This window comes from Hypomesus transpacificus, chromosome 6 (assembly GCF_021917145.1).
Source record: "Hypomesus transpacificus isolate Combined female chromosome 6, fHypTra1, whole genome shotgun sequence".
Classification (NCBI taxonomy): domain Eukaryota; kingdom Metazoa; phylum Chordata; class Actinopteri; order Osmeriformes; family Osmeridae; genus Hypomesus; species Hypomesus transpacificus.
The window spans coordinates 8,660,049-8,683,866 of NC_061065.1; the positions used below are offsets into that span (position 1 = coordinate 8,660,049).

Consider the following 23,818-nt stretch of genomic DNA (forward strand, 5'->3'; position numbering starts at 1 on the left):
ATTAGCAGAAATTTAATCCCATAGATTTGACCTTTTACAGTTTCTCATATTCAAGTCCTCATTGCTTTATCGCTTTATCCCTTGGAAAGATGCTCTGGCCACGCCGAGCATTTTGTTATCTACGTGCCATAACCAGTATGTCCGCTAGGAGCCGTTATGAGTTCACTAGAGCTGCGCTGAGGACAGAGTATCACTGTACACACCTGGATTTTCGATATGAAGTCTTCGCACTTAGATATTCTCCAACTAACATGTTTGTGAGGATCGTAGCGGGGTATAATTTTCATGTGATATCCTCTCCAGTCCATATAAAAAACAAAGCCAAATCAGTCTTTATGTCAACTAAATTTTTTTCTTTGGAAGCAGATGGTTCATAATAAATAATAATGACATATCAATAAAGATTACTAATTGCCTGAGACAAATATAGGTTGTACACTGTGAACTTGAGGTATAATAAAAATATGACCTTTCACTGTGAGGTGAACTCAGGGATCAAGTTCAGCTTTCAGAGCCCTGAGGGGCCAGAGTTCCAGAGGTACCTGGAACTCTCTAGAAGGCTTTCCTTTCCTCCCTCATCTCTCATCCCCTGCAGTTAACAGCTCCCCTGAGCCCTTCTGGAGTAGGGTTTTCAGCCACCATCCAGCTCGGTTGTGAATGCGGCTGGCTTTTCATCCGCTTCTTAATATATCTCCAGTGCGATTATTCTCATGCTCATCTGGAGATGCAGAGTTGTGCTACAGAGATGTCTTTAACAGAATCTGTCCTGCATGTGTCCCTTCCCTGGGATCAGATGTATCTTTCGTCTCTGCAGCAGGGAAAAATCTTTAAAACAAAGTGAGCTAGATAGAGATTCAGTACTAGGCAACCTCCCGGTTTCCTTCCCGGCTTTCTTCAAACGGACCATGTTTTGACTACCTAGGTCCTAGGAGACTTGGAGGATGTGGTTGAGGTAAATGGTAGGTGGCTAGATCAAGGAAATAATCATATATATGGGACCTACGCAACCCCGACAAGGTGGTCTTTGTCTCCAGACCCACAAATGATTACATATTTTCACTGGTTTCACGCAAACATTCTCATTCCTTTTAATCTGCATTGAGGTATTGCTTTCAGAGGCCTTGTGTGTGTGTGTGTGGTTGACAGGTGAGGTGGGCAACTGGGTGTCCTCCTGCAGCCAGAGGGGTCCTGGGGTCAGGGGTTAGGTGGCTCTCTTGATGCCTGTCTCACATCACAATCCCTTCCGTACGTCAGCTGGTCTGTGTTCACTCTGAAAGCGGTGACAGGGCGGTGTATGGATGATATTGTGTGTCCCACCTCCAGCAAGGAAAGCTTTGTCACAGGTGGTTACCTGATCAGATTGATATGCAGGTAGTGTGAACGACTAGTTGCCAAGCAAAAACGTCCATAGGAATAAGTAACTGGATATGGATCTTGCCTTTGGCTCAGACACAAACACACACCCATGCAAACACACACACACACACACACACACACACACACACACACACACACAGTCAGAGAAAGCAGCTTGAGTATCCTGAGATCCTTTGGCGTGGTCTCCTGGCCACCTTAGCCCCTTGACGTCTCAGCTGTTTCCTGCAACAGGATTGTTCTTAAGTGCGTCACAAGCCGAGTCCATCAATCCTGTGTCCATGCGTGCGTAGGTTTGCGTGTTTACCTACCTTGACCCCCAGACACACAGCTATTGTACCTCTGCCCAACAAGGCCAGAAACCTTTCTCCTAGCCGCCTCTGTCACACAGCATAACTGACTGTTGCTAAGTGCTACCATTGGCAGCCATATATTGGATTGCTGACGCATGCATGGTTGGACCACACATGTGAAATAGCAGCATGTATTTGTTCCAGTGTTGACGGTTACATTCAGCCACTGGGCTGTGTGGATCTCAGAGGAATTGGTTTGCATTCCAGTCATTAATCTACTGCTTACACTTGGCAAATGAAACCATAAATAATAGGATCAGACACACACAGATACATGCACAAGGACACACACTCTTTAACACATTTCTCATAACTTCCTTCCTTTGCACACTTGTAATCCCAGAAGGACTCAATAAGCATGGTATTTTAATGCCCTGCCCATGAACTGTACAGCAGTTTCAAGCACATTCTGCTCCCCGTCTGTCCATGTACCGGAAATCAATAAGCAATGCTTTATGACGGGTGATTTCAGCTGGCCCGCCCCCTGTTCCGTTCTCTTCTGATGTGAGGTGTCAGTGTCACAACAGGTCCCAACCCAGCCCTCTGCTAACTCACTGCTCCTTACCCTGCAGGTGGTTCAATTAGGCACACCTCTACACAGTCAGCTCCTCTCATCTCCTCTGTCTATTTATCACACATCCTCTCCTCTAAATGTGCTTTAATATCGAGTCACAGAGATGGCCCAAAGGAGGTGAATCACAGGCAAAATCACAAACCAAAGCTGGATTGTGTGTGTGTGTGTTTGTGTGTATCCATGCATGCGAATGTGTGTTGGAATTCCCCTCAGCCACTGAGAGCAGGAGCCAGAGCATGCCTGTGGCTTGCTGTGGACCAGAGAGAGGCCCTTCCCTGTCTCTGTGTGACTGGCCATAGGTGTGGGCTAATGGGCTGGAACACCAAGCTCACTGTGCTGACTCACCCAGCAGAGCGCCAGATCTCTGTCAGGTCAAACACACAGAAGGTACTCCTCTGATAGCTCAGAGGAGAACACAACAGGGGGAGGAGAACGGGCTCTGGATGAGACCGTACTCATTTGGAGCTGGTCATGGATACAAAAACCTACTCATTTGTGAACACATGATTTCACATATTTTCACATTTTGTATGGTGTCGGAAAGCAGTTCCACTGCATGCTTTCCATGGTGAATGATGGTGAAGATACAAAACCCTCTTGGCATTATTAATATTGTGGAGAGGAGTGTGGAAAGTGTGTATGTTATTGTTGATGATCAGCCCAGATGGGTGAGACTCACCCTAAGGTCACACTTAGACTCGCCAGATTTGAACCCCTGCATCGCACTCTTAGCAGGCAAATATCACACACACACACACACACACACACACACACACACACACACACACACACACACACACACACACACACACACACACACACACAGACACTCCTCAGTCTGTCACACATAACAGACTGAGGCAGAAGCCAAAATATACTGCCTGGTTACTCTCTCTCTTTCTTGCTCTCTCTCTCACTCCCTCAAGTCCACCCACATATACTATAAAAAAACTCAGTGAAGTGTTGATTTAAATAGTGTTTAAGCTTGTTCTCACAAACTCAAAGAGTATTAGAAGGTCATCAGCTTATTTCCACAGGGTTCTCACCGGGTTTCACGGACAGTGTAATTGACATTCCAGGCAGCAGCGAATGGAGAAGCCTGTGGCTATTGTGAGTCATCAGGTAATTGCTTCTAGGAGTGAAACTGCCCATTCCATTTAGACTGATGGAACCTTTGGTCCATATTTGGTTAATGTAGAGTCTAAAGAGATGACTGTTATGAAGGTAACTATTTTTGGTGTTTGTTCATATCTCTACATGAGCCTGACTGTTCTCGCTCTGGGTTGTTTCACTGTTTCCTGTTTCTAAAGATAACCCTGCTCCCCTCCTCACACACACACACACACACGTCCAAAAACTGCTTCTACATCCTCCATTCTCTATCCTATATTGTGTGAATTCTACCAAACATTGGCCATTCCCTACAGCATCACGCATTCCTTTACCAAACACACACAAACGACAGCGACCCAGCCTACAGATGCAATAAATACTGCTTGGACGACCGTATTTGGAGATATAGAGAGGTCACCTGCCCTGCCCACATTCCCTGCATGACTCCGAGCCATAGATAAACATCCCAGGAGACTTGCTCACGCCGCCCCGCCACTGCGCCACCAGGACAGACAGAAATCACACTGATGGCCCCTTCTCTCACTCAACGCAACGGAGATCCCACAATACCAGCCCTTGTGTTGAGCTGTTATCACAGGTTTGTTTTCCTTTAATGGATTCTGATGGACTTTGTGAGAAGACCTGTCGGGATGAGAGCCTGCCTGGCGCATCACTCTTTCCTACCGCGCAGTTGGAGACGAAGCCAGGGAAGAGAGATGGCTTTGTTTACGAGAGGGGACACGTGATTTGAGGGGTTCCCCGCTGTTGTGATCCTCCCGAGGCTAGATGTTCTGGTGTCAATACTCCTGTTGCCCCCAGACAATAAGGTCCCACCGGGTTTTACATGGTTCTGGAGATAGAAAGAGAGAGAGAGAGCGAGTTTGAAAAGAGAGGCAGATAAATATTAGAAAGAGGGAGAGATAGAGAGAAGTGTGTGTGCTCCAGTGTATGTGGCTCTGAGACAGAGAGCGAGAGTGCATGTGTTTGTCTTTGTGTGGGTTGGTGGAGAAGGACAAGGGCAGGTGTGAATACCTGTGCAGGTTTGCATAGTCCAGACCTGCTCAGTCACTAACAGTCCAACCAGGAGCCAGATCCAGACACACAATCCCACTGATATGCCCCATACAGGCGGTCTGTACAACTGGGACTAGGCGTGGACTGCCCCAGTACACATGTAATCACATGCAGACAGAGAGAACTTCTCGCACATGCAGGCATGTTTGCACTCACCCTCCAGGTGTTGTTTATGACACTCACACTCACACTCTCTCATACATACGCACACACACACGAATGCACATCACTTTTCAGATCACTCCTCACATTGTTTTAATCAAACGTTATCGTTTTCGGTGACGGCAACAGTGACTCAATCAGAACCTGAGATTTGCATATAGAGGTGTCTATGAACACACTAGTCTTGTGTCTGCTTTCTACCTGGATGGTTTACAACCTGAGGCTATTCCAGCAGAGCTTCACATGGCCTTCACCCCCCTGTGGTGTCTTTCAGTGGGTATTTAACCCATGATTAAGTCCCTGGAGGTCTGTCTCCCTTTCAGTCCACCTGTACATTGTGAGGTGGGCTGTAATGGGCTGTATGAATAATGTGCTGTACACCCTGATTTTCGTGTTACTTCACGTTATGGCTGGGCTTGGAAATGTTTGGACTGTTTGTATTCAAGTGGAGGATCATGTACACAGACTTGACAATAGTTATACGTTTTTGTACATTGGACATTGCTTCACAAAAGACATGCCGTTAAAGCTCAAGGCGTTTTATTATCTTTTGAGTACTATCTGGACATCAAATATTAGGGTTAGGGTTACAGTTAGTGTAACATTTTGCATAAAAACACGGTTGCTATAAAGTTAGGGTTAAGTTTAGAGTTAGACTGCCCAAACGGCAATACAACTCAGGACTACCACCAGGCTGTCTGTATCATAGACTGTCTACTGGGATGCTTCTCAAACTCCTACATTGCTGTATTGTGACTGGTACTGGGGCTGTGGGGCACTGGGGCTGTGAGGTACTGGGGCTGTGAGGTACTGGGACTGTGGGGTACTGGTACTGGGGCTGTGGGGTACTGGGGCTGTGGGGTACTGGGGCTGTGGGGTACTGGGGCTGTGGGGTACTGGGACTGTGAGGTACTGGGGCTGTGGGGTACTGGGACTGTGGGGCACTGGGACTGTGGGGCACTGGGGCTGTGGGGCACTGGGGCTGTGGGGTACTGGGGATGTGGGGTATTGGGGATGTGGGGTACTGGGGATGTGGGGTACTGGGGATGTGGGGTACTGGGGCTCTGGGGTACTGGGACTGTGAGGTACTGGGGCTCTGGGGTACTGGGACTGTGGGGCACTGGGACTGTGGGGTACTGGGACTGTGGGGGCTCTGCTGTTCATCTGTGAATGGAAATGGACAGACGTCACTGCAGCGTTCGGCAAAGGGGAGGGGAAAGCCCCCCCTCCGGTCCATGAGTCAGTTTTTGGAATCATAACATTCCATGACTTCCAGAGTGAACACTGGGCTCCATAAAGTCACAGGGTTTTATGGCCGAACCAGGGAGCAATCGTTTAGTTTCTTTTCATCCCAGAAGTTAGTTTCGTGCTGAATGTAAAATGACATTTCTGGAGTTGATTTGGAGACTGTGTGGTTTTTATCAGGACTTCTTTTGTTAGGGGTTTTAACAAGGTTTGAATCCCTTGTTTGGACCAGTTAGCAACCCAAGGAACAGTGAGAGGCCAAAACAACTCTCTTTGCTACAGTAACCGCCCACACCCCACCCCTTTCTCCCCCACATCCCGCCCCTTCCTCCCCATTCCTACATCTAAAAACCTTGAAGGCCCATGTTTGTAAACTGCGCCCATTAGTCCAAATGAGTTACTAATGAGATCAAAATCATCCAACAACCAAAACCTGATTCTGCAAGACAAAAATGGGAGTGCTGATGCTCAAAGTGGCTCATGTTGTTCTCTGGCTGACTTAGGCAGGCACAAACCACCTTGTTGTCTACCGGAGTGTTGACTTGGTTGCTAGGATGCAGCCTGGACACAGCCTGAAACAGTGGCGGGTGAGTGTCCTTGGGGACGATGCAGAGAGCTTGTAGAGGAGGATAAACACAAGCGAGGGAGATAGGCTCACACGGCGAGGACGTCCGCAGAACATTCCCTTCTCTGAGAGGCTGTTGAATTTGACCCTAGAACTCAATGCCGCAATCTGTTTTGTGGTGGTGGTTGAACATGAACATAAACCACAGAAAACGATCTAGTCCTTTGTTATTGGCGGAAGATGACGTTTCTTGCCTGATACATAAACACATGGAGCATCTTGAGTGTTTCCTGTGAAACTCGCCACAGCCAAAAATAACAGCCGCCCTGTGTAATCTCACAGAAGAAGCCGGTGAAGAGACGGAGACATGGATATGGGTATCCCTAAAGACTTCACTCAGCAGACATGTTCACCTAAAGTCATGTACAAGGCAACCTGAACCTGAGACCTTGTGATCTGCAGTCAAATGCTGAGCTGGTGAGCTACACCCATCCCTCAGTCAATCAATCAATCAATCAATTAATCAATTAATACACTCTATTTGGATTAGCACAATACAGGATATATTTGAAAAAATATGCAAAATGTACAAAAGTACAGTACTAATGAATAAATGGTCAATTCTAACAACTCTCTCTGTCTAAAGCATCAGTTATTTTGTATGAAACGGTTGATCTATTTACAGTATATTCCTACAGGAAGATCCTCAGACTGGCATGCAGCCAAGAAGTTATGGACCCACATGCTGCACAGTCCAGAGAGATAGACAGGCAGGTAATCAGTCAAGCGGGCTGGCAGGTAAGCAGACAAACAGTTCACAATGTCTGGTGTGTGTGATGTTTCTGAGCTGGCTGCAGTTTGAGTTGTGAAACGTCAGTTGGTCTTCACTTTGATGTGCTCAAGAGCCTGTGGGCTGGTGGGGCTTTCTGATGTACCTGTCAATCACAGATCCACCCAGGCAAAACACTGACTTGTGACAGGGATTTATGTTTTCACTGTAAGAGAGACGCATTCTTGAGGTGTTTATAGTTTTGAGGAATTTCCCAAACATTTTAATCGAAGAAGAACAACTTTGATATCTTCAGACGTTGTCTTTTACAGTTCACTATTTATTTAACTGATGCTCATACCTGCTTCGCAGTACAGTTTTACCAGAATTGACAGGTAACATTCCAGGTACAAGTATTAAAATAAATGTTCATGTAGTTTAGTCAGATTCAAGTGCAGTGCAATAAATCAGTCCTTGAGTCAAATATTCCTTTCATGACCTCTGACCTTTCAAGAAAGGGACAAATAACTTTACACTGAGTCACATATCACCCTGACCCTCCCACTCTTCCAGATACGGTTCAGTCAAACTGGAGTCTCACTTTGGGGGTGTCACCAGGTCACTGGGACAGGCTGACCTCTAAAGTCAGGGTAGGCCCAGGATTGGCTTTTAGAGCCATAATCGTCAATGAAGCAAGAGATAAATACACCAGAATGGGAAGAAGGTTGTATTTGTATCCTTACAGTGTCTTGGTTGAAATCCTGCTTCTACTCTCTTACTGCAATCATAAGTTAATCAAATACATTTCTTTGAGTATTGTGCAGTAGTTGGAGATGTGTCTGTACATGCCATTTATGTTTTATGTCGAGTTTTACGGCTTGCATACTGTAAATATGAAAGCCCTCTTTGCATTTATTTTAATTGGAAACATGTTTATGTTCTACACCCCATCAACTGCACGACAAAGTCAGTTTTGTGTGATTTTCCATATGAAAACTGTTTACTAGTGAGGTCTCTCTCTTTCTGCCTCTGTGTCTCTCTGCCCCCCCCCCCCCCCCCCCCCCTCTCTCTCTCTCTCTCTCTCTCTCTCTCTCTCTCTCTCTCTCTCTCTCTCTCTCTCTCACTCTCTCTCTCTCTCTCTCTCTCTCTCTCTCTCTCTCTCTCTCTCTGCGTGATTGCATTGTTGCATTCCCGAAGGAAATCATTAGTTAGCATTGTTGGGTGGGGTGGCACTAAAATGACTTTGAATGTGAGCATAGAGAAAGCAAATTATGTTGTAATGAAACCCTTTAATTGTTCCAGTTTGCAAAAAAAATAAAACTGTGTGGCTTGAGGACTTTGAGAGAGACATCTCAATGTCTCATTAAAGCAGCTTCATGTATTGTACGTTACACCCTGTGTGACCAAAAACCTACATGCTGTAAGTAGGAACAGATGGCCTTGACCAATATTTATCAAGTGTAATTAATCGGTGGCCTATCTGTATGTGCTCACTCATTGCATGGGTTAGGCGCTCACTGTACACGAGTTCAGTAAAACTAGGGTCAAAAAACAAAGCATTGAAGCATCTGCTTTAGTTCAAGTGGGTAATGGCTTCCAGTATATTCCCCTCTCAGGAGACAAAGTATAACATCTCTAGATGGAGAAAAGGTAAAATTCACAAGTTCAGACCTCGTTCCTGGCGCTGCCGCCCCACTAGCCTTCCTCTGGGCATCACTAACCTTTCTGGGATGTGCTCTTGGAGACCACTCAATGGGATGTGTCTGATCCCGGAGTGTAAAACCCTAATTAATGAGAGTCGCTTTTACGGCTGTAATCATTTTCCCCAACAAAGAACACAACCTCCTATATCTGCTGTGTGCAATTCAGGAGAGAGGCAGCAGGACTTGGCGGCCTTCCATGTTCCAACCGCCCAGACGCACCGGAGGCTGGTGGTGGAGGTTTACACTGTGTTTAGCAGTATCTGGCATTTGAGGTCATCTGTAAACTCTCCAGGTTTTTTTATGTGGTACTCGACATGGATAAAACATCAGAAAATAATCTACGGTGTCTAGTTCAGAAGCAGGACTGATACCCAAACGATCCTGTCTGGAAAACATGGACGTGCATGTTTCTTTTTAGTTCTTGACTGAGGAATTTCCATTTCCCTTTCAGCAGCCTTCTGCTGTTGTGTCTACCAGGCTGGGAGCAGCCCTGGACAGGTCTATCTTGTGGCCTCCTATCACCCGACTGCAGGACAGCACACACTGTCAAAACATTATCTCCTCTCAATGCTAAAAATAGGGCCTCTGACTGGGAAACAGAGGTCGCAGTAGATTGAGTCATTGTGTGTGTCAGAGGGGATATTGAGGAACACTGTCGTAGATCTGTAGTTACAGAGGTTTGGCCTCCATAAAACCCTGACTGGGCTTAATGATGGCTTTATGCATCAGTTAGTCGTGGCTTCACCACAGAGCTCAGATCAACTGCTCATTCAATTCAATTCAGTCTTTGCTTACTGAAATGTGCAGAAAAAACGAATACAGGAACTGTAGAGTTTAACTGAGCTGTTACACAACTCAAATAATCAGACCATAAGATAATGTGGAACGTAGGTCAGCTAATAACGACGTTTTGAAAAAGGTTCAAAACTGTTGAATCCTCTGGTTTCTGGCAGGAAAACGGTTAGCTAACGTCCAGTTTACATAACTCTATTGTCTGTTTGGGAATAAACTGCTGAGTGACCGTTGCCGTGGCAACCCAATACTCATTCTCCGGAACCCACTTGGCGCCCAATCAACTTCACTGTCCCGTGGAGATGGATGCAAAATAATCAGTCTTTTATGGAGACACAGCCTGGTCTCAGGAGCAGCAGAATTCTGAATGGAAATGTCTCCTGTCTCAGAGCAGGTTTACGGCTGGCCTTGTTCTCAGAAGAGGTCACAGGGGTCATGTTTGTGTGGATATCAACAGGATTTACGGCACAATAGCAGTCAAGTCCTCTGCTTTGATCCACGAGTGTGACACTGGGTCCACTTGAATTTGTTTCTGCCCGGTTCCCTGTGGGTTTTTTGTCAGGCTTCTTTAGAACGGAATGCAATTATTTTAGCAACAGTCCAGCTGTAAATTGTAATAAGGTTCTCTTTGCGATCTTGAATACTCTGTCAAGTGCTTCCTAAAATAGTGACACAAAGGCTCCCACAGTCACAGTGACAGATCCTCCCGTTTGGGAACTGAATGTGAAATTCTATTTGGAATGTCATGGATAAAACTGCTGGCAAAAAAAAACTAAAACCCAAAAGCTTGGGAACTGTTCATGGTGATATGGTAAAGTATAGTTGTTCCACTTTCAGGGTTTGGACCAATTGGAATGCAAGGAGAATATCAGTATGAGAGTTTGTTTTTGGAACATCCACAGAACTAATGACTTCATAGATGGTGAACGTGGGCATGCAACTATGTACCTAAAATCAAACAACAGGGTTAAGTCATATTCGTTTCTGAATAACATTTCATTGATTAAAGGGTAACATGGCTCTGGTCATTTAACACCACTTGTTTTTTTGTTTTTAATGCTGCATAATGCCTGTTGGAGATATTTGTCTCATAATATGTATGATTTATTAAAAAAGAATGATGTGCAGAATTAAACACAGAGTTATCCCTGATGTTAAATATGACGGGTCTGCTGACAGCAAGAGTTAAACCATTCCTAACTTCAGTTCGGTTTGATTTGTTTTAATCTATGTGATTCTTGACTCACCATGGAGATGAAAAAACAAATAAACCCTAATCTAGCATGGTGAAACAATAGTTGGAATGGCGTGACCTTGTTGAGATAACAAGGAAGGTTGGACACAGTGAGGACCTGCTAACCCTCTGCCCGCTGTCTGCAACATCTGTTTGTGATAGTAACGTTTGTTGAGGTTACGATGATTATACTGTTCGTTTCAGGGATACTCAGTTGCGGCCTCAGTTACGGCGTCAGTTGCGGCCTCAGTTGCAGCCTCAGTGAGGGTTTTGTGTTCAGTCCAGGCCACATCACTCAGGTCAGCACGTGCCAGAGGTACCCATAACACACTTTTACCGCTAGCGCTCATGAGGAGGCAGTTGGCGGAGCGTTAGCCTGCTGCCTGGCGTTCAGCTCCAGTCTGATACCGGCAGTCCCTAACGCTGGCCTCGTTAAACACGCCAGCCTCTGGGGTCGACATGGCAGCCCGAAAACAAATACCACCAGCAGCCACGTTTCAAACGGGACTTCACAGTTAAACGAGCAACGAGGGGCAGGGGTTGACCCGGAGCAGGAGGGGGGGGGGGGGGGAGGAAAGAGAGGCGGAGAAAGTGCAGGTATGAGTCTGATTAACGATATAAGCTGGAAATGTCACTCACGCTAAACTGCAGCAGTGCCCCCCGGGGGTGGGGGGGGTGGGGGGGGTGGGGGTGGGGGGATACGTCAAGGGAGCTTGTTGAGTACAGTAGAAGAAGGATTTTCGTGTTAAGCTTTTGAACCCAGGTGATTTAGCACTTTGCCTGTTGGCCGTATTATACGCCGTTAAGCCTATTTCACCCCCAACCTACCATTAAACCTCAAGGTGGATAAGTACAGCAGGTATGAAGAGCGTTTGTCAGGGTCCGTTAAATACATTTTTTTCTTTCAAAACTAAATCCAGAACAGAGGGCAGAGTGAACTGTGTGCTTCCATCAAATAACACTGGAGTCTCCAAACTGGAGTGGTGTCAAAAGCAAAAGCAGGGGTACCACGAGAAAAGGGGGTGGGGGGGAAGTATATCGCTCAAGATAGGGGATGAAATGATGACAGGGGGTCACAGGTGGGGAGGAGGGGGATATGTTTGCTCTTTGTTTTCAAAAACTGACTCAAACACTGGAGAAGCAGCATCATCATACCTGTTTAAATACAAAGTTGGGCGTTGAGGTGGCTTTAGTCTTCCTGTAGTTGTGAAACAAGGAACCACAGAGATGTACAGACATGGCACAATGGGAGCTCTCAGACACAGCTGTGGGGTGGGGTGTTTGTGATATGAGTGTGTGTGTGTGTGTGTGTGTGTGTGTGTGTGTGTGTGTGTATGTGTAAAACACAGCACAATGCAAAGCTAATATTTGTCTAACAGTACACGCAAATTGTTTTTGGAGCTCGTATAGGAAGTGATTTAAGACAATCATTAAGACGTGAAAGAAAATACGGAGAAAGAGAGTCATGGAGAGAGAGACATGGAGAGAGAGACCGAGAGTGAAATCGCAAGGAAGAAAGTGACAGAGAGAGACAGAGAGAGACAGAGAGAGACAGAGACAGAGAGAGACAGAGACAGAGAGACAGAGAGACACAGAGACAGAGAGTGACAGAGACAGAGAGACACAGAGACAGAGAGTGACAGAGACAGAGAGAGACAGAGACAGAGAGACACAGAGACAGAGAGAGACAGAGAGAGAGAGAGACAGCGAGCATCTGGTCCACAGGTGTACCCAGTGCCAGCCTCCTGGACCAATCTGCATACAGAACAGCACATGAAAGCAAACGGCACAGACAAATACCAGACAACTGCTTCACCGGGATACCGGAGAAGGTTGTTCAGAACGTGAGAGGGGGGGAAAAAACGTACACTGGTTTGAACACTCCACCATCTTGCTTACTGGAAGAGAGCAGGAATTTATGGAATGTCTGCCGTCTGAGTTTGTCCTTGAACATAGGTGCCCGTTACGAGTCTGAGACAACCTTTTATACGGTGTTCTTTCCCCTTTCCTGGTTCTGGGAATCCCCTTCATCCTGTCTCTCACCTCTCACTATGCAATACAATACAACTTTAGTCATCCCCTCGGGCAGAATTTAAATCAAATTACACCTCCAGAAATGTACCACCTGCAGGAGTATTACTAAGTCCGCAGGTGGGCCATCGCCGTTTATGCATTGACAGGACGTGATGTCATAACTAAAGTGGAAACTGTGAATAGACTAATAATTAATCCACCCCCGCACGGACACACACGCACTAATGAACACACACAATGCATCGGTTGAGGACAAGTTTGGAAGTGAATGCCATGTGATCCAAATCATAATAATCCTGGGTTTTTATCACAAGCATTCTTTACCGAAGCTGTCAGTCAACATAGGGAAGCAATTTTGTATTTTTTCAATAATTGGTAAGTGATTGTTATTGAGAAAGGAAATTGGTTTTATGATTTATCATATACAAACACACCAACTCTGATTTGTACGCAGGCTGCCTTGTTTGAATCAGAATCAGAATCAGAAAGGGATTTATTCGCCATGAAAGTTTGCACAGACAAGGAATTTACCTTGGCAGGAAGGGTGGTGCTCTGCAGGGGGTGGGATGAGTCTCACAGTGCCAGAACCTTCTCTGCTCCCGGGGGAAACCTGAGCTCTGTGAACTCAAACTTTTGCTCTGCCCCAGGTTGACTTTTCCTTTGTTTGTTTGGAGTCAGCCCCCCCTGACATACCTCCACCAGTGGCGCGTAACGACCATTCATACTAAGCACAAGCTTCACACACACACACACTGTACCCCTGAACCTTCCTAACACCAGTCCCCACATGACCCCCACATACACTGTGCTGGGTTTTACACACAGATGAGAGGTGGTATACTTACCGACACTCACTTCATATCTACAATCCTGTTGCTCTACCTCTGAGCTGTACCCAGACACACCGGTCCATGTTGTTGTAATCCATTAACCACTGTTGTGCTCAACACAAATTTCAACAGAGTTTATCATTACCCTAATGTTATTATGATACATTGACAACAGCTGTGGCACAGTTTGATGTTATTATAGGATTGGGTTAGCATGGGAACTGCTGCTACGGCTTGCCCTAGTTAGGCCCAGCGGCCCAGCACTAACAAAGCTGATTGGAACGCTGCCTATGGCGTTGGTCTAGGGGACCTCATCTGCTGTGCGTGACTACCACGGGTTAGAAGGGGCAGGGGCTGGTTGGAAGACTGTGGTCATCTACTTGAGACCCCCTGCTTCTCCACTGAGAAGCAGCAGAATGGCTCCCTTTCATGGCTTTCTGGGAATTCAGATTGTTCCCCAGCTGTTCAGGTAGGGGTTGGGGGGGAAGGCTGTGTGTGTGTGTGTAGCACTCCTTTGTTCAGGTGGCTCACATACAGCGTAAACAAACGCTGCTCAGAGCAGGACGTTCTCAGACCTGTGTTCTAGTTAGTCAGGTTGTGTAACAGCTGACACAGATTGACAGATGTTGTGTGGGTTTAAGTTTGAAAACAGCACTTGGTGTGACACTGCCCTCCATGAACTCCTGTATGTGAGATGAAGACAACTCAGCAGGCACCAACCCATCCGTCCGCCGGCCGTCTGGAGTCAGGTATTTTCTCAGAGACGTTTTCACTAGCATAAATGATTATCCCCAACACTGCCTCGAGCGATTTGCGCTAGCCCTCAGAGGAAGCCTGCCTGATCCTACTGTATACCACCCCTCCACCACTCCTCCACCTCTCCACTCCTTCACTTTTGCATCTCTCCACCCCTCCACTCCTCCTCTCCTCCACCCCCCAATCCTGCCACTCCAACTGCCCCTCCAACTCTTTACCCCTTCCACAACGGGCCTCATCACCATTGCACAGTAGCTGTGATGACAGCCTGCCTTAGGGGGTGATACATGCAGCTCAGTAGCCCCCAGAAAAAAACCATCTGACAGAACAGATGTTACTGAGCCGAATGCAAACTGATTTACAGGAGCCATTAGAGAAACATGACACGAGAACGGCCATCTTTCAATCTGCGGGGGTGAAAGTTCAGAGTGATGGTTGGAGGGTAAAAGGTCCTCCCAGAAGCTACTACAGGTCAGGCTACAGTATGTGTAATAAGTGTTATTATTTGTTGGTCTGATGGTGATTTACTTCTGGAAAACATTGACCCAGCCGTCTTAGCGTCCTTCTCAGCATCAGAAATCTGCTACTGCACACTAACTGACAACCCTCTGACCTAGTAGAGTCTGTGTGTGTGAAATAAAGTTGTGGTTTGTGTTCAGGATCTGATAAAACATCACCTCTGACATCAGCTCGCTGATGTTATCCTGAAGAGGTTTCAGATTCTAGACTCTAAATACAGTGTTAGCGTGCCAACTCACCCCACTCTCTTCACAGAACTAGTGTTTTAAAGCTCTGATTCATCATCCCTGACCTCACCCTTCTCCCTCTGGGTCTGAAGTGCTGGTTGATGGTGGCTGACTGGGATAGGTCAGTGGTTGAACGTTAGACAGTCAACCAAGTGGTTGCAGGTTCAAAAAACCCACATACATCTCTTCAGATAAGTGGCGCCTGTTAAACGAACATATTCTTATTATGACCTTATGACGATCCTGATGTCTGGAACTTGTTGATGTCTGGTGGTGTACTGTATAGCCTTGCTGTCCCAGAGTATCACCGTGAAAACATTTACACCAGGATGAGCCAGCAACTCCCTGTCTCTACTGCGGACACATTGTATTAACCAACAAGCGAGCCTTGACGCAATCTAAGAAAATTCTTCCCGACTTAACCACCTCTCGGTAACGTGCTTACTTGAAGTCAGTTTGGCATCGCTGCTTTGTTTTATTTGGGAGTACCTAGGAGATCTCTTGTTTCCTTTTGTGTTTGTTTTATATATTTTTCTCTCGTACATTCTACTTTGACATCCAGGAAGTTGGCAATTATTGCTTTTCCAAAACCATGATGGTGAAGAGGTCTGATGGACCTAGACTTGCAGCTTTATACAGCTACCAGAGAAAAAAGGTTAATTTGACATTTGACATTCCATAAATGTAATGTCAAATATATATATTTGAAAGGGGAAAATACGTCATAGTTTTCGTATTCGTTAAAGTTTCTGTAACAAATATATCAACCGATTGCACGTCTATTCCTGAGGTAGGAAAGGGCAGTATGGTTGCTAAGTTACTAGCCCAAAACCGATGTCCACCATGATTGGGATGAATGAAATGCTGGGCCTAAGGAGGATAAAGCAATATGTGTGCCTTCGTAGTAGCTGTGACTGCTGCTGTTGGGGCACTCACCACTAATGACAGAGGAGGGCTCCTCGTTGTATAATTGGGTTTGCATTACAGTCACGGCTTGCGTGTCTCCAGAGCTTCGCATCCATAGTCCTGGTTCATTCCACAGAAAAGTGGAGACCCACAAGCTCCAACAGAAATGTACACACACTTGTTTGACCCTCCAAAAAACCCCAAATGTCTTTCCTTTTCTGATTTCCTTTATATTGGTGCGAGCAACATTTGAAAACCGTCAGTAAGATCCGACATCCGAGATATGTATATATCCTCAGTGGTTTGACTCTGGAATCTAAATAGCTATATAACACATCTTATGGGTTGCCTCATGTTGAGAAACCCCAAAGTAACATATAACAACTGTTTCCAATAGCATATGCATGTGTGTGGGTTGTGTCTGTATGGGTTTGTGGGAGATTGTGTGTGTGTGCGTTTGCATGCATGCGCGCGTGTGTGTGCGCTTGCGTGAGCATGTGTGTGTTTGCACGTGTATGTGTGTGTTTCAGAGTTATCTCTAATGGGCTCTGTCTCAGGTGAGTCCGGGCGGATGCAGACATCCACCGGTCTGTGTTTATCTCAGCTGGAAAAGGAAGTGACACGCTGGGTGGAAAGGAAGTGCAAGGCAGGAATGTCTGACTGTCTGTCTGTGGGTCTTTTGGTTGTGTGATGGGTGTAAAGGTGTTATTCATCCCAACTTTTGGCCCCTCCGTCCTCAAATACACTTTTATTTCTCCCCCTACTCTCCTTTCCCCCCTCCTTCTTTCCCTCCTACTCCCAGAGGTGTGAATGCGTGACTATTATTACTCAGGCTTTCTTTTCCGGGCCAAGATCAAAGAGCCTGTCGTGTAGTCAAGGAAACACCATTAATGCTGAAGGCTGACACAGCCTGGGAATGTTTACAGGAATGTTCTCCATAACAGGAAGCCAGAAGAAAATGAGTTCTCCGATAATACGTCAGCTGTTTTTATATGTGTGTGTGTGTGCTTTTTCCAGAACTCTTACCATACAGAATGCAGGGCATGTGAATGATCGCAGAGATCAAAAGCTGGAATGCTGAGACCTGATCTTCTATCAGAGGGTGCTTGCCGAGGCCTGAGAGTCCAAATGAACAGACCTACTGGGCCATAGACTACCAGAACTTACCATCCTGAGCTGTTCACTTATTATTTGTCCGGACTGGAGCACAATTTGGCAGAGAGGGGCCCTGGGGTTCTGGATCTGTGGACCCTACGAGGTGTGTGTGTGTTGAGGATAAACAAAGTCTGGCATTGACGAATGGACAGAGGGATGTATTATGACAGTGTTGTGAAAATGTTAGCCAAATTCTGAGCTAAACAGTGAGCCTACACACACACACACACACACACACAGACACACACTCACACCACAGCCAGAGCATGTGCTTGAGACTATTATAATCCCAGTTAGGATGTTGATTCCCGACGGCATTCATGCCCCGTCGGGCAGTAAGTGAGAAGCTGGGGGAAAAGGAAGGCAGGGAAAGATGAACACGCACAGGTCTGTCCCACCTCAACCGCTTCCTCCTCAGAACACTGTGCTTCTCTCTCAGTTTCTCTCAGGAATGTGGAACCTGATGAGAGGACATCGGATGAGTTCGGACTTGGGCCTGGGCCGAGAAGAGCATGGAGGATAGTAACGACTAACGGACTCCTGGATATTAATACATTATTTGACAGATTTAATACGGTAATACTCGAGTAACAAACATAACTTAAACCAGGAATAGTTCAGAAGTTCTGGAGCGTAGGTTTCATTCTCAGAATGTAATATTTTTCCATGAAAAACTGAGGTTTCATCTGGGAAACAGATTGACAAGGTGTCACCTGTGTTTTTCAGTCTAGACAGACCAGACGTATTGGAGTGCGACACACTCACAAACACACACACACACACGAGTCAAGTGAAACTCCCAGTGGAATCCCCTCTGATCTGGTTGTTTGTTGTCTTTGCTTCGTCTGCTTGACGTTACAAGTGCTTATCTGTGCCTCACATTCATGTCTTTGTACTGAGATTATATAACGCTGGATAAAGCACCACATTAAGAGTCTCAGCTTGACATGGGGATTACCATGTCGGGCTGAAAGAGAGGCCTGTGCAGGTATGCAGCAAGGCAAGTAGCAGGAACAAACCAAACAAACCATTAGGTTACTGTTACATGAGTCTGTGAAGCCCCTGTATCTTTTACGGCACACACCTCAACACTTGTCAAGTCTTGTATTTTACGTGGCGCACACGTTTGTTTGCGTGTGTGTGCGTGTTTGTGTCAGAATTATTAATATATCATGCATTGCACAGTCAGTCGGTGAACACGTTGAAGAAAGATTTATTGCCTGCGGCCGGCCCACAACGAGACAAAAACATCACACGCCATTGTGCTACAAAGGTTGTCTGCTAGCATGCTGTGCTAGCTAGCTATACAGCTGCTCTTTACAGTCATTGGTTAAAACAATGCATGCAAATGTTCCATGGCTCTTTTTTCATTGGCTCCCTTGCATAGACCTCTCTGTCTCCTGTAAGCTTGACCATATGGTTAACCCTTTTATGGCCTCTCCAGTAAGATAGTGGTCAAGCCCAGGTTCCCTTTTTTACGTATGCCTCGTGTTACCCAAAGTTCAGATTTGGGGGTAGGCCTCTCTCTACACACAAGGAATGATGAACACAGAATCATTCTTATACAGGATAACAGTTACATCTTTAACTTTTCTAATACTTTGTACTGTACAGCATGTGTTTGTATGTGTGTGTGTGTGATTTGTGAGGTTTGGACACCATTAGAGGTCAAGGGTCAAGTGACTGAAGTGACAGATCCTGCCTGGCCTGATGTTGACGGCCTGATGACAGTGATGAGTCTGGGCTGTCACACGCTGGAGAGGGTGTGAGGGGGATGCGTTTGATGTGGGAGTGAAGAGAGGAGCTGATGGACTGATCCCTGTCACTTGACCTTTGACCTCTTGGCTGTGAGGACCAGATCATTTATCTGGAGCTTGGAGCTCTCCACAAACAGGTCCAGGATCGGAAAAACGTACGTAAAGATTGGACACTGATTTGAGATCACTGGCAGATTTAGCAGTATTTGTATTTTGCCCTGACTTATAATGATGATTGGATAAACATTCCAGGAGTTGTGAACTTGATGAACTACAAGACTATTTAACAAGACTACAAAACATATCTTCCTTGTGTTCCAACTCTGTTTGGTGTGTCTGGGGTGGTGTGGGTAATGTAGTGCTGGTGTCCCACCCAGTGAGCTACGGTATGGGAAGCATTTTGTCTTAGAAGCCAAAACATAATTAAATTACTTAGTTGGTATGTTTCATCATGTGCTTCTGACAGCAACTGTAGTCTAATATCCTTAAGGAGTCCCCTCCGCATAGTTCATTCTGACTGGCCACCCAACAGACAAGAAGCATTGGCTATTAATTGTCTCCTTTCTTCTGTTAATATGTAGTTCGAGCTACTACAGAATCACCACAAAAATATCTTCCCTAGTGCCTTTAAACTTTATTTGAAATCATATGGTCAGTATGGATGAAGTGTGTCGACATGTTTTCATGTCATGCAGCTTATTCTGTTCCAGTAATGTATTTTATACCACATGTTTTTGAATCAGAGCTAGATAGCCCCTTCAGCTATCCTAATATGTTTCCCATTGCTCTTGATCAAATTGTTCCACTTTACTTTACTTGTGTGATAAAAATTGGATTGTAAAACCAGAAGGCTTGGAGCAGGATTAGAGCTTCGTTCAGTCAATGTCTTTCCACCATGACATGCTGTAAAACAAGTATTTTAAATTTTTACACAGCAATAAATTGTACCTTTGATTCGACTTCTACATGAAGTCATGAAATCACTTTTAGAACCTACAATCTGTGTACCTTTCTGAAGCTTTTCTTCAAATAAATAACATTACATTTTTTAATATATTTCGTGCCTCTTTACATCAATAAATGAGTTACCTGCTCAACTATTTCACAGAATGGACCTGTTTTACAGCGGACCAGCTTGGGATAGTTCTTTCTCTCTTTCTCTCCTTCCCTCTCTCTCTCCTTCCCTCCCTCTCTCTCTCTCCTTCCCCCCCCCCTCTCTCTCTCTCTCTCTCTCTCTCTCTCTCTCTCTCTCTCTCTCTCTCTCTCTCTCTCTCTCTCTCTCTCTCTCTCTCTCTCTCTCTCTCTGAGAATATTAACAGGATTTGAAGTGAATGAAACTACGTAGGTGAGGCACTCTTTGTTGGCCTGCCAACCAGCCTAATAAAGGAAAATGCTAAAATGGGCCAATGACAATCATCTTCGGGAAAATGTGGAGCCAGAATGACAGATGGTGCTGAGAGAGAGTTGGGAGTGGTCTTCAGTAGGAGGTCGCTAGGTGAGGAGACTTCCTACTTCCTCCCTAACATAGCCAGCTAGACACAGGACAGCTCCCTTCAACACCTCAGATACTTTGCTGTGTATCGCTGAAGAGGTCACTCAAGCCTCGCTGGCTCTGTCTCAGGGAGAAGGCGCTCCACTCGAAGGTTTCAGACTGACACGGCTTTTGAGAGAGAGAGAGAGAGAGAGAGAGAGAGAGAGAGGGAGAGAGAGAGGGAGGGGGAGACAGGGAGGGGGAGAGAGGGAGAGAGAGAGAGAGAGGGAGGGGGAGAGAGGGAGGGAGAGAGGGAGGGGGAGAGAGGGAGGGAGAGAGGGAGAGAGGAAAGAAAGGAAGAAAAGGGAACAAATGAGAGAGAGGAAGAAATGAGAGGAAGGGAACAGAGACAGCAAAAGCACTGGGGTAGTGGGCGGGGGTCGCATGGGGGGGGGTCGCAGGGGGGGGGTCGCAGGGGGGGGTCGGTGAGAGAAGGAGTCATCGAGGGTCATGGAGGACAGAGGGAGAGAGAGAGACACTGACAGAAAAGAAGGTAGGGGGAGTTTTAGAGAGGGAGCTAAACCCTGTGGTTTTTGACGTGTATGTTAGAAGGATTAACCTGAACCCGGTGATGGCGTTAATCAAATTACCTTTGTTTAGACTGCTCTAAAGTCAGGGGTCTGGATATCCTAAGCCAATGAGCTTCAAAACAGCCCCACCACTGGGTCTGTGATATCAAAACCAAGGTGGAGGATAATCTCAAACTGTTCCTGTGTTCACTATTGTTCCCTGGGCTAATCTCTAAAGAACCCTGACTAATGATGATGTCACTTCCGTGTTGAGGGCATAACCGTACTATTTTCATAACATTAAGTTACATGTTTTATTTAATTTAGTAAAAAAAAACAACAACAAAAACAAATGGTGCATATCATAAATACATCAGATAATCTAAGACCAGAAGTGTACAGTTCTAAAAATAGTGATTCTAATAATGGTTTGTGCCGAGGAACAGACTGTACTTTTTTACCAGACACAACGGTGCAAAGGAACACCTTAACTACAACCTACACCAAGTAACTACACCCTTAACCATATCCCTATCCCCACCCAGGACTGTGTTTATGTAATAACACTCTTGACACCATGGGTGGTTGAAGAACCCCACAGTACACGACGATCCCAAGTGTCAGAGGTTCATAAATTCTCACTAAAAACGGTAATTTAAAATAATTTGCCTTCCAGTTTTGTCAAGTTAGAAACAAGGTGTTAAATCTCAACTGTGCCACTGAGGAGAAAAAGTGATGCCTGTTGAGTGTTGAAAAATGTTGAGTCCAATCCAATGCCTGCTGAGCACTGAACTATTACGTAACCTCTCTTCAAAGCTTTCCACCCCCCGCAGCATCATGTCACACAACGCGTAAAGGTCAGAGAAACTGCGACAAGGAGCGGAACATAATTCCTCAGTATAAAAGTATCTTTCTAGGATCAGTCCAGACTGCAGCTGTTTCCCTCGGCCACCCACACCACCATCTAATTACTGCTGTGTCCTTGCCAAGCTAATCACCGCTCCTCATCTCAGACTCAGTTTACATAAATGGAGCTGTGAGCCAACCACGGTGGGGTCCTGTACTGTCACTGTCTGTTTATTCCTTCCATCCCTTCTTCCCTCCTTCCTTCTCCCGCTTCTCTCTCAGTCCTCGGTGAGAAAGAAAAGAGAAAGGTTAGGTAAAGGCATCATTTGCAGTGTGGGGGGGTTGTGTTGTGGAGAATCTAACGATCCAGACCCATTCACACCCCCCCCCCTCTCCTCCTCCTTGCCTCTCCTGGGAATGCAGGCCCGTTGGCCACTCTGCCAGTCAAACCCTTTGAAGGGAGAGATTACGGCCTCCAGCTTTTATGCTTCGTGTCCACTGCATTTCTGGGCAAGGGACGACAGGGTTTATCCCTTCAAATGAGGTGAAAAGAAACGTTTGTTCACCAGTAATCCAGTTCCAGTTTAACAAGCAAACCAACAATGGGGTGGTTTGAATGAATAGCCTGAATGTATTTATTCAGAAGGATCTGTTTGGAATAGATAATTTCTACAGGCAACATCTATGAATCAACCGTACTGTATGTACTGTCCCTTGTTAACACTGGAACAGATGCAATGCTGGAAATCTTCTAAATAAATTAAGCCTAAAACATTTTAAAACAGTAAAACATTTCAACCCTGTGGCCCTCAAGCAGTTGTTTGGTGGTAATCTGGAAAGTTTGCAGAGAATGAACTCAGATCCAATTGTAAATTTCCGTCTGAAGAAATAAAAACACAAAATCTCCTTGTGGCTTGTCAGACATTTTCTTTGTTATTAGAATGACATCATGATTGAGTACAGAAGCCAAAACCTCTGCATGCCCTTAATTCCCAGTCAGCTTCCAGAAGCAGAGACCATCTGTGAAAGGGACTGCCTTGCAACGTCATGATAGCTTTTAATCGGGCATGCAGTCATGGAGTCCACATGAATTGAAAGCTAATTAAATGTAATTTAACTGATTAGTCCGGTGATTAGTGTTCTGTATTAAAGTCAAGTCCTTTTGAATCTCCTTCGGGATCAGGAAAGTGAATTGAATTGAATCCTGACTGGTCCTATGAACTGTGTTCTGTGTACTTCCTTAGTTGTCTATGGAGAGGTCAGAGAAAGCCACACATCAGGTACAACCCTCCATCGTCAGCCTGTGCCCAGGTGAGGTAACCTGTGATCACGTGGAGCATAGCTTGCATGCTTGGAGAGTCCCAGGTGTTCTTTTACACAAGGGGGCACAGGGCCGGCTCACCACACACAACCCTCTTTACTCTCAACCAGTTATGCCTGGAATGGAGAGTTTAATTAAATGTGTATTTTTTTCCTTCCCATCTTACAGCTGTATGTTTGTGGCTGCTCGATACTGTATACCTGAAGGGTTTGTGAAAGAAAAAAAGAAAAGAAATCTGGCTGTGAGGTTACGGTGTTCTCAGATGGGCTACCCTCTTATTGCCTCTGTTGACCTGGCTGGTGCAGGACTCACATCTGTTTGGAGTTAGACCTTCTCCTGACTCGCACTCCGCTGGCCACATCATAATGTGGCACAGGAGATGGAAAGAAAATAACACTCAAACTTTACGTCCTCTCTTATACCCCAGGCTGCTCCCTTCGCACAGGTGGGTTAAGGTGCAGAACTTCAG

The 23,818-nt window shown here is 45.8% G+C and overlaps 1 protein-coding gene and 1 long non-coding RNA gene across 2 annotated transcripts; one reads left to right on the forward strand and one right to left on the reverse strand.

Annotated features, from left to right (window-relative positions):
• Positions 1–5,379: 5,379 nt before the first annotated feature.
• LOC124469049 (vegetative cell wall protein gp1-like) lies at positions 5,380–5,814 on the reverse strand. Its single transcript, XM_047022138.1, has one exon. The coding sequence runs from the start codon at positions 5,812–5,814 to the stop codon at positions 5,380–5,382; it is 435 nt and encodes a 144-aa protein (XP_046878094.1).
• A 9,914-nt stretch (positions 5,815–15,728) lies between these two features.
• On the forward strand, positions 15,729–18,651 carry LOC124468916. The gene is made up of 3 exons (XR_006956245.1): positions 15,729–15,756; positions 17,248–17,488; positions 17,825–18,651. It is a non-coding gene; the product is annotated as an uncharacterized LOC124468916 (long non-coding RNA).
• Positions 18,652–23,818: the final 5,167 nt, after the last annotated feature.